This window comes from Aotus nancymaae, unplaced genomic scaffold, assembly GCF_030222135.1.
Source record: "Aotus nancymaae isolate 86718 unplaced genomic scaffold, 86718_ANA_hifiasm-v0.15.2.pri h1tg000064l_0, whole genome shotgun sequence".
Taxonomy (NCBI): domain Eukaryota; kingdom Metazoa; phylum Chordata; class Mammalia; order Primates; family Aotidae; genus Aotus; species Aotus nancymaae.
Genome location: NW_026988478.1, coordinates 3,952,291 through 3,968,410, shown reverse-complemented (window position 1 = coordinate 3,968,410; position 16,120 = coordinate 3,952,291). Strand labels below are relative to the sequence as shown.

At 36.6% G+C, this 16,120-nt stretch overlaps 1 protein-coding gene across 9 annotated transcripts in view; it reads right to left on the bottom strand.

The window, feature by feature from the left end:
* Positions 1-15,867, bottom strand: part of HDGFL3 (HDGF like 3) — a 116,212-nt gene extending 100,345 nt beyond the window's left edge. For 6 of the 9 annotated variants that reach the window (XM_064366165.1, XM_064366168.1, XM_064366166.1 and 3 more), the window contains exon 1: positions 15,727-15,848. In XM_064366165.1, coding sequence (XP_064222235.1) covers positions 15,727-15,810 — 84 coding nt within the window. In that variant the 5' untranslated portion in view covers positions 15,811-15,848. Of the gene's footprint in view, positions 1-15,726 lie in introns of all 9 variants that reach the window. The other 3 variants (XM_064366171.1, XM_064366164.1, XM_012449424.3) reach the window with 3 other exon arrangements.
* Between the last annotated feature and the right edge of the window lie 253 nt (positions 15,868-16,120).

The following is a 16,120-nucleotide window of genomic DNA, read 5'->3' as shown; positions in this document are numbered from 1 at the left end:
GCTCCCTTCCACTTACTTGTTCTGTAACTGAGCAAGTCAGTTGGTAAGAGAGATTTGTGCATTTTAGCTCTCTCATACTCTCCAAAATAACAACACTGAAAATCATCTTAAATCTTATGTTTCAGAAGGTACTAACATTTAACTTTTCATTAAAGACTGAAATTGTCTGCAGAGAAAGAAAAGGCAATAGAAAAAAATGTAAAGGAGGGTTCTTTCAGGATGCACTGTTATCTCTGCTATCTCTTTCTAATAGTAAGACTATATAGTTGTATTACAAATAATGTAGACAGTTCTAAAAACTGTATTTCAATGTCTTATGACGTAAAAAGCTGAAACCCAGTCTTTTTGTAATAAATTGCCAATTAGAAATATCTCCATGTATTCTCTTTTCCGTGTTCTTTATGAGTTAGTCAGTTTTAGTTCATTCGTGTTCATTTAGTCTAATTGCTTTATTGATAGAAAAATTTTGTCATCATGTTTTAGAACAATACTGGGCAAAAAACTTGAGGGCTGTATTTGTGACTAATTGTGTAACAGGTTATTTTAGTTTCTCTTCTGTGGAAAGTATAAAACATTCCAACAAAGGTTTTCAATATAGGGTTTTTTTGCACCCATTGTTGCTGATTGCTAAATATAATAGTCTGATCATGATGCTGAATGTGTCTTTTTAAAAAAAGAAAAAGAAAAACATTGTCATAGAGATTTACGTATATTGCACTTTTCCCTCTATGTACATGTTTCTGTTCCTTAATCTAGCCTAAGCTTTTTAGAGGCAAAATCATGTCTTATTCATTTTTATAATCCTAAGTCTATCACAGTGATTAACCCAGAAGAGATATTCAATAAATAACTAATGAGATTATAATGGTAGAACATTAATGTTACCCAATTCGCACCGCCCTACCTTCACATGGAAATAATTGAAAAATTTAAAAGTAAAAGTTTCAGTGACAGAAATTAAGAATGTTATATAAGAAACTGCTTAAAACCAGGTTCTTACAAAATCTAGCAAAGAATGAGAAAAAGGAAAAAATCTCCTAGGAAGAGTTAAAAAAAAAAAATAAAGTAACATATACTTGTATCTTAAAAGAGAAAAGTTATGAGTAAAAAGCTGGATAAAAACGTATCAGTGAAATATAAACAAAAATGAAAACAGGTTACAAGACTAATATCCAACAAAGTACTATAACTTATGTGCTAGAAAGTATGAAATAGCAGATCACTATATTTTGACTCCATCCTGAAGTTACAAGTTATAAATGTTTACATGCCAAATAAAGCCTCAAAATTTACTAAATAGTCTAAATAGGGTAAAGATACATAGAAATTCATTCTGGAAAGTGTAGTTGACAAAAGATAAACATTAAGAATTTAAAAATATATATTAGTAAATATCAATATATTTATATTTGTCCATATTTATTGACTTACCAAGTCAATATACTTATTGACTCCTAAAGCAGCTTTCTTTTCAGGAATACAAAAAACATTTTTTAAAAGTTGATCACATATGAAAAGAAAACTAAATGAATTAAAAAATAGTGTAAAAGGATACATATTCTGATTACAAGGTAACCATATTAAAAAATAATAAAGCATTACATAAAAATTCTATAGCTAGTTATAATTTATAAAATTCTCTCCTAAATATTTCTTGGGCCAAATTAGAAATGAAAATCACAAAACCTATTTTGAAAATGACAACAGAACACCAATTATTCAAATCTACATCGTGAAGCCAAATCTGACCTGAGGAAAACTAGCTTTAAAATTAGTTTTCATTTCCAAAAAGATTTCAAATAAATTAAGTAAGACTTTATTTCATTAAGTTTGAAATAGAAGAAAAAATATACTTGGGGAAAGGTAGTGAAGACAAGATCAGAAATTAATGATTTAGAGAAAAAAACAGAATTAACAAAAAAAAAGCAGGAACAATTCAAGAGCTAAAATTTTGGAGAAAAAAATACCATTAAAGTTGACAAGCATTTGGCAAATCAAATTAAATAGAAAAACAGAAATATATAACCTTGAGCTAGACCAATCCCTTCCTCCCAAAAAAAGAGAGAGAGAAGACAGGAATGAGAGTAGGAAACATTATTACCAACCTTTCTGAAATAAAGGTTATAAAGGAATACTATGAACAACTGTATGCCAAAACATTAGGTAATCTAAATGAAATAAACAAATTCCTAGAAAGGCACACACTACTATAACTGACTGAAGAAACAGAAAATACAAAGAACTACAACAAGTACAGAGACTGAATGAGTAATCAAAAACCTACCACAAGTAATCAAAAAACTACCCACGAAGAAAAGCCCAGGACCAGATGGCTTCCTTGGTGAATTATACCAAATATTTAAGGAAGAATTAAAACCAGTCTTTCACAAATTCTTTCAAAAAATAGAAGAGGAAGGAACACTTCCCAACTCATTTTTTCAATTCAGTATTACCTTACTGCTAAAATCAGATACTAAAACATCATAATAAAAATAAAGACCAATATCCTTTATGATTATAGATGTAAAATCTCCAAAAACACTACAAGCAAATCAAATCCAGCAACATAGAAAAAGGATTACACACCATGATCAAGAGGCTTTAATCCAAGAATATAAGGTTGGTTTAATACAAGAAAATCAATCAATGCAATATACCATATTAACAGAATAAGGACAGAAAGTACATAATCATCTCAATAGATGTAGGAAAACATTTAATAATATCCAATATCGTTTTGTGATTTAAAAATAACTCAACAAACTAGGAATAAAAGAAAACATCCTCAAACTGATAAAGGACGTCTATGTAAAACTGACAGCTAACATCATATTTAGTGGTGAAAACATATTTAAGGGTGAAAACTAAAAGTTTTCTCTTAAGATCAGGAACAAGACAAGGATGTCTACTCTTATCACTAGTATTCAACATTGTACTGGCAGTTCCAGCCAGGGCAATTAGGCTGTTGGAAACATAAAACGGCGTAGCCACTTTGGAAGAGTCTGGCAAGTCCTTTAACAGTTAAACACAGAGTTATCATATAACTCAGCAATTCTATTCTTAGGTGTATACCCAAAAGAACTGAAAACCTAAGTCTACATAAAGAGTTGTACACAAATGTTCAATGTAGCATTATTCAGCCAAATAATGACAAAGTAGAAACAAGTCAAATACCTATCAACTGATGAAAGGATAAACAAAATGTGGTATGTGATATATACAAGTTCCATCATGTTTGGAAATATGCACAAGTATTACTAAAGGTGTAAACTTCTTATGTCATAGTGCAATCACTTTTGCTTTAACCTAATATTATAACCACACACTATAAAACCAAGACAAAATCTAAATTAAATAGAAACAAAATTATAACACCAATAAAATTCAAATTAATACTATTAATGTAACTTTGTTCTTCTGAAATTATATTCTGTTTAAAACACAAATATGCCTCAGGTTCTTTTGAGTTTAGCATCCTTACACTGTCCTCAGCTATATAGTAAATCAAATTTCATACCACTTTTCTCCATCAGAACTACCACCAGGCCTCCTATGGAATGGGAATCATGACATCATTAGGTAGTCAATACGACATAGGAGGTATAGTAAAAGAAACATCTAGGATGATTTGAGCTCTGCTTTTTAGAGTGACTGGTTAGTTATCTTTTAAAACAGGAATACTTGGGTGGAAAGGGGCAGCTAAATTAGTTTTGACAACAAATTTGTCTACCTGAAGGACAGCTAGATGGAGCTGTCTAGCAAACTAGATGGAGCTGTCTAGCAAGTAAAAGAATTAACAGATATGAAGCTCAAAATCTCAAAAAGTCTAGGCCTGAAACACAGATCTGGAAGATACCATCCTGAAGAGTGGTGGCAGAAGCCAAAGAACCTGCAAAAGCACCATCAGAGAAATGGAAGAATCTTTCGTAAAAAAAGAAACACATGAGGGAAGTCAAAGGAAGAGAAATTTTTAAACAGGGTATTAAATTCCATACAGGCAAAAATGAGTGAAATGTGTTCTTTCATGGTGACCTCTGGGAAAGGGGTGAGAAAGAGATGGTAAGGCCAGTCCTTTATGAAGCTTTGCTATCAAGAGAAGCAGAAGAAAGAGCAGTGCCTAAAAGATGAGGGAGATTATTTTCAGTCTGAAGAGAAAGAGCTAGTAGATGGGAAGAGGCTTAAATTTTATGAAAACAGACTTCGTTTGAGTCACTTATCTATCCCTAACACCTATCAGAGTGCCTGGAACATATCAAACATTCAAAAAATATTTATTAAATGTGGAATAAAAGGAAAAGGGTGGTGACAAGAGAAATAAGGTTTCACTAAGGAGGACAGGAAGGGGGTAAAGGGAAGGAAAACACCTAATCAATTGTTAAACTCCAGGCTCTTTGTCTTCACTATTTTTGAAAAGATCCTGAAAGGAAGGCATTATTGTCTTCATTTTACAGGTGAGTCCACAGAGGCTAAGAGATTAGGTAATCTGACCAAGGTCACTCATTTGCTGAGGGGTAGAGGCAATACGTAGAAATGGCTTCATCTGCCCACAAAGCTTTTGATCGCCTGCCTTACTGTCATCCAGAAAGGGGGTACAAATGTGATCCATAGACAGAAAAGAAAAGAAGCAGAGACAGAAGGGGGGGAGGGGGAAGGAGGATGAGAGAGAGAAAGAGAGACAGACAGAGACAGAGAGACAGAGAGAGAGAGGCTTTTCATTTATAAGCAAAGGATAGGAAGGTATAGTTCAAGCCTATTGGGATCTATTTTCTCTATGAAGTATGAAGGTAAAATAATTTGCTGAAAATGAGGGGAAAAAGCTAGAAGAGAATGGTAAAAGTATCTACCAACATCTGAGTAAGATGTACAAGGATCTGACCCAGGGCAAGCAAAAGGACTGAAGAGCAGCATTAAGGACCTAGATAAAATGAATCCTGGAGCAGCCCTAGTTTGCATGTCTATGCTAGAACTGAGAAGGCAGACTGCAAGAATGACCAAGGAAGGAGTCTGTAGGGTGAATGTACCAAAATAAAAAGGAAACTTGGTGAGAGCTGTTTGAGTTATAATTTGGGGTCTAATTTGGATAAGAAAGTAATGAAGCCAGGAGGGGGCTGGAATACCAAGAGAGAATGAAGAGGTTAAGGGCAGAGTTTATGACCATAATGAATGAGAAGCAATTTTAGTGGGGTAAGGGAAGAGTCCATTTTACTTCAACAAACCTCTCTAACTGCCCACTCTTGTTAAGCTGCTCTACTTTCATCATTTGCTTTTACAATATAAAAATAAGGGACACATTTGTTCTGGGTTACCTGCTCCTCTGTAGTTAGATAAATCTTTGTCCCAGGAGCTTACTCAAAATGAAGAATGGAGACCATGATATTTCGTAACTCTACCATGGGCTTTGTCCCTCCCAAGACACCACACATAGCATAATATAGGGCCAGTGCTGAGCCTAGACAACAGCCAGAATTCTTGAACACCTGGCATATCATAAAAATTAATCTAACCTTATTTCTTTTACTTCAAAATATTTCCATTTATACGAATGTTCATTGCAGCACAGTTTACAATAGCAAAGACCTGGAACCAACCCAAATGCCCATCGATGATAGACTGGACAGGGAAAATGTGGCACATATACACCATGGAATATTATGTAGCCATCAAAAACGATGAGTTCGCATCCTTTGTAGGGACATGGATGAACCTGGAAACCATCATTCTCAGCAAACTGACACAAGAACAGAAAATCAAACACCGCATGTTCTCACTCATAGGCGGGTGTTGAACAATGAGAACACGTGGACACAGGGAGGGGAGCGCTATATACTGGGGTCTGTTGGGGGGAAATAGGGGAGGGACAGTAGGGGGTGGGGAGTTGGGGAGAGAGAGCATGGGGAGAAATGCCAGATATAGGTGAAGGGGAGGAAGGCAGCAAATCACACTGCCACGTATGCACCTATGCAACAATCTCACATGTTCTTCACATGTACCCCAAAACCTAAAATGCAATAAAAATAAATAAATAAATAAATAAAAATATTTCCATTTATAATAGTATAGTGGGTCTGTCTCCCAATAAAATTTTACTTATTTTATGAGTCAGTGAGCCAAATATGATATAAAACTGTGCTTACTATAACTTTTCAGAAATGCATCTTTTAAAAATTTGAAGAATGCCTTCCTATCATCAACACTAGGTTCTCTACTCAGATTGTTGTATATCATAATTGCAAGGAAATCTCTTTTTGATGGGATAAAATAATTAAAAAGGAAAAACAAAACCATTAGAAATGTGTTAACTGCAAAGACTTTACATCCACTTTAAAGGGTACCACAAACCTGCCCTAGCTTCACGTTTCTGAACTTCACAAAAGCTCACCATCTTCAATAATAGATAGCTTGATACCTCCACAGTCTAGTCCCACAAACCAAGAAAACCCCACAGCCTCAATATCATCAGCCAGGGAACACTAGGTCATCAAACGCTGTATATAACTGGGTTTTCAGCAAATGTGTGGAGCTTATTATCCTTAAGAAGCCAATTTTACTCACTCCTGTAATCCCAGCACTTTGGGAGGCAGAGGCGGGTGGATCATGAGGTCAAGGGATCGAGACCATCCTGGTCAACATAGTGAAACCCTGTCTCTACTCAAAATACAGAAAATTAGCTGGGCATGGTGGCGTGTGCCTGTAATCCCAGCTGCTCAGGAGGCTGAGGCAGGAGAATTGCTTGAACCCAGGAGGCGGAGGTTGCGATGAGCCGAGATCGCGCCATTGCACTCCAGCCTGGGTAACAAGAGCGAAACTCCGTCCCAAAAAAAAAAAAAAAGAAGCCAATTTTATTTATATATATATTATATATATATAGTTGTTGACACATTTGTAGTTCAAATATTAAAAGGAAGATGAGAATTAAAGTCTATATAGCTAACCTTTTGGGATCAGCGGAAATACTGGCCTGGATAGTCAGATGACCTAATACACTATTGCTTTAATTTATGTTCATGTGACCTTCATGTACAACTGTGGCTACAGCGGAATAAAAAGCTCAGAACTGTTACCAAGTCATTATCTCAAAAATCCAACTTCTGTTCAATATAAATGCATACAACTCAAATAGATTACTTTCCCTTTGGCTTACAAACAGACCAGTGTTTATCAAACTGTAGGTAATGAAACTAATTTAGTAGGTTGCAATCTGACTTTACACAAAATGAAATATAAAAATATCAGAATGTATCACATATAGTAAGTTCAACTTAAAAATTTTTTTGTTATAGGTGCCTCTTAGTCCATTTTGGGTTGCTATAGTAGAGTAACTGAGGCCGGGTAATTTATAAAGAAAAGAGGTCTATTTAGCTCATGATTCTGCAGGATGGAAAGTCTAAGCATGGTGTCAGCATCTGCTCAGCTTCTTGTGAGGGCAACATGCTAAGTCAAAACATGGCAAAGAAGGTCAATGGGAAAGTGCACATGTGAAGAGCAACCAAACAGGAGGAATAAACTTGCTTTGTAACTCACTCTTGCAAGAACTAATCTATTCCCAGAGAACTAATCTAGTCTCCAGGAAGGGAGAACTCTACCCCAGGATCAGCATCAGTACCCAAACACCTCTTGCTGGGTCCCACCTCCCAACACTGCCACACTGGGGATAAAATTTCAACATGAGTTTTGGTGGGGACAAACAGACCATATACAAACCTCAGCAGAGTGCACACATTGGGATGGGAATTAATATTTACTTCTCACTGTAGGTTATAATAAAAAAATTCTGAAAGCCATTAGACTACAATCAATCAGCAATAACTCATTTCCAAAGTCTAAATATTTTTTTTCAAAATTACTGACTTCATCATCATGTAATAGTCCAGTGAAGGAGATAAAAAAAGTTATACCTTGTTTTAAAATAGTTGGTTTCATTTTGAACATCAAAAATAGTGGTCTAGAGGGAATTCATCTTCAATCCATTCAACATATGATAACTCTAAAAAGATTAACTGAGAATTTATACTACTATTCCCTCTGAACAAGCATTTACTCCAAAATCAAAGATGTCATTAATACTAAAGTACTACTTCAGTGTCAAAGGAAAAGAAAATAGAGATCTAAAGCTATGAGTTTATTTTCTGACATGTGTCTACATAAAAAACCCTTTATCTTCTGTGAAATTCATTTTTATATGTGGGCAACCATTACTGAAACTATCACTTAAAACCACTCTCATCTCACATTTTGCAACAGAAACTGAGAAGTTACTACTATGTGATCACAAATTTTCCAGTCCCTATACAGGCAACCTGGCATGGCAGCTACCACTGACTCCCCTACAATAATACCTCTACTTCTGAGTAGCTGCATAGACTGTATATACAGACTTAGAGAATGTGCTCAGAATATGAGTTTCAATGATCAAATGAGACTTTTTGTATGTTAATGTGGTCCAGTTTATCTTGCCCCCAAATCTTGAAGCTCTGTGGAACTTCTAGAACTGGCCAGAGATAAAAGAAAAAAACAAAGAAAGAAAAAAAAAGAACTGGCCAATCACACTTAGGAATCTAAAGGAGGGGTAACAATGGGAAGTCCCCAAATTCCCAGTGTCTAAAGCTAACTCATTATTATAAAGCCACAAAGAAACTGCTGAAAAACATACCTACCAAGCCACAGAAGCATTTACTAGGACTTAATTAGGTTCCCTACACTGTATAAATAAGAAGCTTTGTGTTCTTGGGAGATAATTATTTAGCAACTTAATTGGAACTTTATTAGAAAACAGTTCTTTCATATACATTTTAACATTTGATCCTTAAGAAAAAGAAGGGAAAGAATAAGAATTATCCCTCCTATTTTACAAAGAGGTTCATAATAAAAAAGATGCCCAACCTAACAAACCAAGATAGTGGTAGAATGAAGTACTTGTCTTTTAACCCCTTGTCTGATTCTTTCCCTTCATTGCAGAGCTTCTCAGAAATCTGGAGGATGTCATTCTTAAGGCTTGTGCTCACCAATCATTAGATTATTCTTTTTTTTTTAATTCTGTGTGGCTCTGTGTGACCATACAGATGGTTATTTACCAGACTAATTGCGGTAAATCTTATCTAGGTAAAAAGAAGGCAGTAAAAAATAATTTAGAATCTCTATCCTCTATTTTTACGGGGACATTTTTATGCAGGAGAAATTAATATTTATAACATGGAAGGTCAATCCATTCTCCCTTTTACGTAGTTGCCAATAGTTTAAATACACCATATAAGCAAATTGTTTTAGGTACTAGGACCACTATTGACCTTTAAAGATCCTTTACAGTCAGTACTTCTACTTTCCCTGTAGTGAATAACTAGTTATTTTTTTAAAAAGTTCTAATTAGTTACAAGCTGACATGTTTATAAAATTATGAGAAAAATAAAAAGACATACAAAATGAAAGCCTCAATTATTAGATTCACAAACATAAAGCTACTCCATCATATTGCTCTAAAAAATTTCTCAAAAAGAAAAAAGAAAAAAACTACAAAAAGTAGAAAAAATAAAAGAGAAAAAAAGAAAAACACAGATAAAAAAAGAAAAAACTAAAAAAAAAGAAAAAATAGAGAGAAAAAGAAAAACAAAGACCAATTGCTCTAAAAAATTTCTAAACACTTATTTTCAATTTCTGTACCTATTTTGTCACTGACAAGTAACATTCACAGGCCATGCTTCCAAGCTTTTAGCAGCACTGCTTGAAGTGATTAGGACACCTTTTTGCAGTGGACTAATAACTCTATCAAGTGGGTTGGATTCTGATCTAACATCTGAGACTTTTGAAATAGAAAACTTTCTCCCATAAATAAAGATATTTGGGCTAGTCTCCTATTATATTTATTATACTTACTAGCCTATAATGCTTTTCTAATGTGAACAGGCTTTTCATAATTTCAAACCATCAGTCATTTTCCAAAAGAATCAAACACAATCTCTAATAGTAGAAACCTGACTTCAGATAATATTATTTTCCAAATCATGGGGGAACAGTAGTCATTAGAGCATTCCAAAGGGGATGTGCCAAGAATAGAGGCTCACTGGTTGCAATGAGAGCACTGGAAGAGGTACATATTGGTGTCAATAGTTTAAAGTTCCTATTGGCTCCCAGATTAAAGGAGAAAATGAGACAATTTGCCAATTCCTTGGCAATGTGAAAGTAGTCCCTGGGAAAAACTGAGTGAGCTTGTGTACCATTCTACCCGAGGACTGAACCACTGATGTACTTCTTAGAACTAAGGCCAAAGTAATGAAGACTATAAACACCTTACTTTATGTTGAAATTTAAAAGTACTTAAGTCCCAAGTGATTCTCTGAAAATAATGTGGCCTGGTCTCCGGAAATAAATTTATCACCTTCTAGTAGCTCATTGTCAAATGCAAAAAACCTGAAAGTGCTATGGATCAAAAACCGAAGATTTCCAACAAATATTTATATTAACAAAGGGTATGGAAACACTTTATTATCATGTTTTAGAATTGCTGCAAACTTAATCTATTGCTAGAGATATGAAAAAACTATACCCCTGTGCCTTACATAGAGTAGGTGCTCAACAAAAGTTCAGTAAGAGTTCAGCTCTTGAAGCTGTATAAATAGGAAGGTCAAATGCTTTATTCTTAAGTTTTACAAAGTGAGAGGTTGAAAGCTAGAGCAAAAACATGATAAGCAGTGATTTAGTATTAAAGGAAGAGAAAGACACTGATACAGGTAAACAAACTGAACAGGCTGAAACCAGAACTCAAAAAAATTCTAAAGAGTACCCTCTAAAATAGTAAATGAAGTTTCTAAAATAAGTCAAAATGGAATAGGAAGATGCAACTTGGTAGGAGTGAGGATTCAAAGGAAAAAACTCACTGAAAGCTAAAAATAGTGAAATTTAATCTATGTAGATGTATTAGTTCTCCTTTCTCCCTAACTCGTATAAAATGTGTTTTTTAAATTGAGGTATAACTTTCATACAGTACAATGCACAAATCTTAAATGTACAGCTTGATATATTTTTACATATGTATACATCCAGGTAACACCATCTAGATCAAGATAAGGAACATTTCCGGTGCCTTCTCCTATTCAATAACTCCTTTCTACCCACTGCAAACCAGCGACCACTGATTGGTTTTATTTTTGAATGTTATATAAACAGAATAATAAAGACTCTCAGGTCTGGCTTTTTTCACTCAACCTTGTATTTTTGAGATTCATCCATGTTTTTGTGGATATCAGTAATTTATTCCTTTTTATTGTCAAATAGTACTCCACTGTGTGAATATGCTACAAATTTGTTTACTCATTCTCCTGTTAATGGACATTTGGACTGTTTCCTGTTCTATTATGAAGAAAGTTGCTCTGTATGAGCATTCTTGTACAAGTATTTTGGTGAATATAAACACTCATTTCTCTTGGGTATATGCCTACAACAGATTGCTAGGTCACAAGGTAGGCATATGTAGATCAAGTCAGTTTTCTAAAGTAACTGTATCAATATACACTACTAGCAACGTTTGATAATTCTCACATAAAGTTTTTAAATGTAAAAAAGCTCTTTAGTTGAAGCACAAGAATTTTGAGGCTTTTTGTTTATATTGTTTTTTCACCTTTTAGAGTAGGAGGTGGCATAAGCAGAGTGCTCACATCTCAGGGGATATACAAGATGGTTTAGGCGGGGTATGGGAAGAAAATAGAATTTCGATTTCAGTTTCTTACTCTTTTAGCTAAAAAGTATTACTAATAATTTTATATGTAAATTGACACTATTAATAGTATTCTTATTCAGATGGTTATGTTTATTCACGTTGGGTATACTGTGATTTACTGCCATTTGGTGTGTGCCTGGTTGAGCAGAATTATGGAATATCTACTTCTAACTGAACTAGCTCTCACCAAGTGAACAGGTGGCTAAAAAAGAGTCCTACACAAAAATATTAATAATGTAGATGCAAGCAAACAACAAGGAAATGTCTAAGCTGACACTTCTAGAAAATCTCGTCAGAAGTTAAGAACTATGACCATCCAAATAGTCAAATCTCACAAGAAGCAGGCAGAAATGTTCCAAAAATTAAGTCTTTAAAAAATATGAACTTAACCTATAAGTAATATTATTGCTGTTAATATTTTATAATAAAAAATTTAAAACATATTGTTTCCATCAACTGTCACCCCTTTTAGTTCCTTTCTGTGTTTATGCTGTATATAGTAGTAGCACAAAATACAAGTATATATAATTTAAAGAAAATTTACATATATTAGGGATGTATGCTCAAATTATTTTACCAACAGAGTACACAAACAAAAGACTTCAGAGACTCTTGTTTTACTCTATTTTTTAGTATTAAGCTAGCTAATCCATAACACAGATGAACTTGTAATTTTTAAAACCATAGAAAATTAGGCATACTGCATGAGAAACAGCCAGCTGCTAATTAATGTTAGTATAACACATCTGAACAGCAGGGGAGAAGGAAGGAGGAGGACAGGAATCTACTAGAAAGAGGCAGGAGAGTATGTTCATAGGTACTCTTCTATACTTTGGTAGGTATTATGCCAATGTATAGCTGTATGTATTTATATATGATATGTATCACATATATTTATATATAGTATGTATCACATATACTCATATATACCATATATTATATATAGAAGTATATTTATATTATACCAATGTATACATTTGTCAAACTCACTGAATGTCACAGTTAAGGTAAGTCCGTTCCATTCTATGTAAATTTTATCTCAAAAGAGAAAAGGATCCATTTAAAGTATTAACCACTAGGTTAATGGCAAGCATGTGTCTAGGAGTAAATTATAGTGATGTCTGCAACTTACTTTGAAATGCATTAAAATAAGAGGAATTATTATGTGGATAGAAGGATGGATATATGAACAGATGCATGATAGAGCAAGTAGAATAAAATTTAATTGTAGAATCTAGGTGGTAGACTAATGGGTCTTCATAGTATAATTTTTCAACTTATCCATATATTTGAAATATTTCAGGATAAAATATTGGGAAAAATAAATCTGGGTTGAAAGTTGACAAATATTAATAATTTAAAATAATACAATGATGCAAGGGAAAGTCAGAAATTCAAAAAGCAAAAAGGAACATACAAGTACCATCACTTGGTGCTTTTAGATACTCTGTATTTGTGAAGTGCGAATTATCCTTATTTTACAGAGGAGTAAACTGAAACTTAGATTACAGAACATGCGCAAGGTCACAGCGTGAAGCCCAGCCAAGAGCTGAATCCAACCTGTAGGAATTCTGAATCCTCTTGACCTACATTCCTTACAAAGGGCTGCCTAGGACCAAACATCTTCCCTAGAGCAGAGAAGTTGCTTCTCCATTCCTGCATGAACCAGCTCTGACTAATAGAAAGTTCCTTCCTACAACATGAATTCTGAAATCTGTCTCCTCCTGGTTTTCTTCCTAGGTTTGAGTCCTCGGGGCCATATAGTATCTAATCCCCACATGACTGCCCTTCATATCAATTGATAGTATTTGAAATTTTAATAAGCAAGGCTTTTTATTTCCAGTTAGTATTTTATAACATTATCACCTACAAAGCTATAACCAGGTAAAATGGAAATAATGCCTTACAGAACTAGGATGAAAAAAAATGAAAACATGTGAAGTATATGCACTGTAAATAAAGAGCAGGGACTCAAATCTTTTTCTTCTTTTTCTAACTTTTATCTTTCCTTGGAAATCACAGCATGCCACTCACGATAAAATAATACTTTTTAAGAGTCTTAGGTTCTTTCTTTGAGGAGCTCGTTAAATGTGAATAGATACAGATTTCTCTTTCTTGTACTTATTTTATCTAAAAACCTAATTTTGTTTCCTCATTTTATTTTCCATTTTGCCTTGATTTGGAATGATCACTTCCAGGAATTTTATGTACAATTAGACAACTAAGAAAACTTCTGTAGGATTTTTCTGTTTGACAAATTACTACAGGTGGCCAACCTGTACAAGCAACATGTTAATGAAATTTTAAGTCTATTTTCTTTTTGACTATCAGAAGATATTTTTAAAAGGTAAGATTTTAAAAGCCATTAAGTTACTAGGAAATGACCAACTAGTAAATGGTAACCTTTAATTGACTTTTGACTGTGTATATATATACATATGCCCTAAAGCTGTACATTTCTTATTTGGCAAATAGATTCGTGGATTTTCTGAAGTCACAAACACATTCAGGGACTCCTAAAATCACAAATCTTGCCTCTCTAAGCAATACTGTATTATACCATAAAAAATAACCAGTTATTCTACCTTGAAAACTTTGCCTTATTTAAGGACAATCTACAGTTCAGATGTGAAGTTATTTCCACAGTCTACTGGAACCTGAATAAGACTGTTTTTTCCTCTTGATATCTGAGGTTGTTAGTATTGGAAAGGATCCTAGAGATGATTTTAGAGTTGCAGAAATAGATATGCAGTTGAAATGATTAGTCCAAAATAGAGCCTGAACCAGACACCAGGTCCCCCAATTCTTGGCCTAGTGTTCTTTCCATTTGACAATCGTGCCAAACCAAACATTAAAAAAGTGATTATGTCCATTACTTCAACCTCACTAAATTTCAGTCTGGCCACTCATGATGTCACTTCCTTTTGTGAATGGGTGTATTTTTTTTTCTTGGTCTTGCTATCTTTACTTAACTACAACACAACATCATAGAGCTCACTCTATATTTATGCCAATTTTCTCCATGACTGTTTCCGTTCCTCAAGGATACCAATATAATCTCTAAGATGGCTTGACCCTCCTTTTCACAAGATTTCTTATTTCAGGCAATCAACTGCCAACCATATGAAAAAAATATATAAAAGGGATTTCTTCTAAAACACAAAGCATACATGGCAGTGTTGTGTGTCTTCCTCAAAGGGCTTAATAAAAATTGTGAATGCTATCTATTACATGCAGATGCTTTCTAGAAAAAGGGCCCAACGACAACCTTGCTATGGTAGGAAGAGAGCTATTGTGGACTGTAGTGGGAGGCCAAGAATAAGGTTTGAGATTCTACCTAAAACAAATATGGAGGTGGAAAGGCACAACGAGCTTGCTGGACCCACCAGTCAGAGCTAGGCTGCAAGCTCTCGGCTATTTGGGGTCGGCTTAAAAGAACGATAGGCACCAGAGAGGCACGTACCCCGGGACAATGATAGGGCAGGCGGGGCACGGGGAATCGCACTCAGGGAAAACTCAACAAGTCTGGAAGGCGAAGAGATGGATGAATGACTGCCAAGAGGCTCCCGCTGGCCTCTGGATGACCACTACTCCTTTCCAGGATTTACTGCCGCCGGCGCTCGCCAGTTTGCGGACAGCCGTTTGCTCCCCGCTGCCCTACCTGCCCCGACGTTCGCCCAGGACCCAGGGTATCCACCAACGACCCTGCCCGGCGGTGTGGCTTCCCGGTCGGCACCGGCTTTCCAGAAGAAGGCAGCGTCGGGCCTGCGGGGACCGGACCCGCCTTCGAAAGTGGGCGGAAGGATGGCCGCCCTGGAGGAGGGCGGGCGCGGCCGGGAGCCCTTTGCCTCAGCTCCGGCCCGGTCTTCTCCGCGCCGCGCTGCGCCGCCCTCAGCCCTCACCGCCGCTGGCCGCGAGCTGCGGGCTCCGGGCTGAGGCGATAGGGAAAGGGGGCGGGCGCGCCATCATGAAGGGGAAAATGGTGGGCGGGCGGGCCCGCGCGCGGCCGCGGTACTCACCCGGGCCGGCCAGTGCGGGTAGCCCTTCATCTTGGCGAAGACCAGGTCGCCCGCTTTGTACTCGCGAGGCCGCGGACGCGCCATCCCAGCCGCTCCCCTTCCTGGTAGTCCTTGGTCGCCGCGAAGATGCCGGGAGGCCGCACCCCCGCGGGCGGACGGACTGCGCTGCGTTCCTCGCGGGCCTCGAGCCGGGCGGACGAGCGGCCGCTCCGACGAGGGGAAGCGGCGAGGCGGCGGCTGAGGCGAGGGGTGGGCGGGGGGCGCAGCAGGCCCGGCAAATCACGGCCCGGCAGCGGGGGAGGGGAGCCCCCGGCGGCTCAGCGCTCGCCCGCGTCCGGCCGCGCCAAGGTCCCCGCCGCCGCCGCCGCGCGCGCTGCTCACAAGCGCCGCGTCG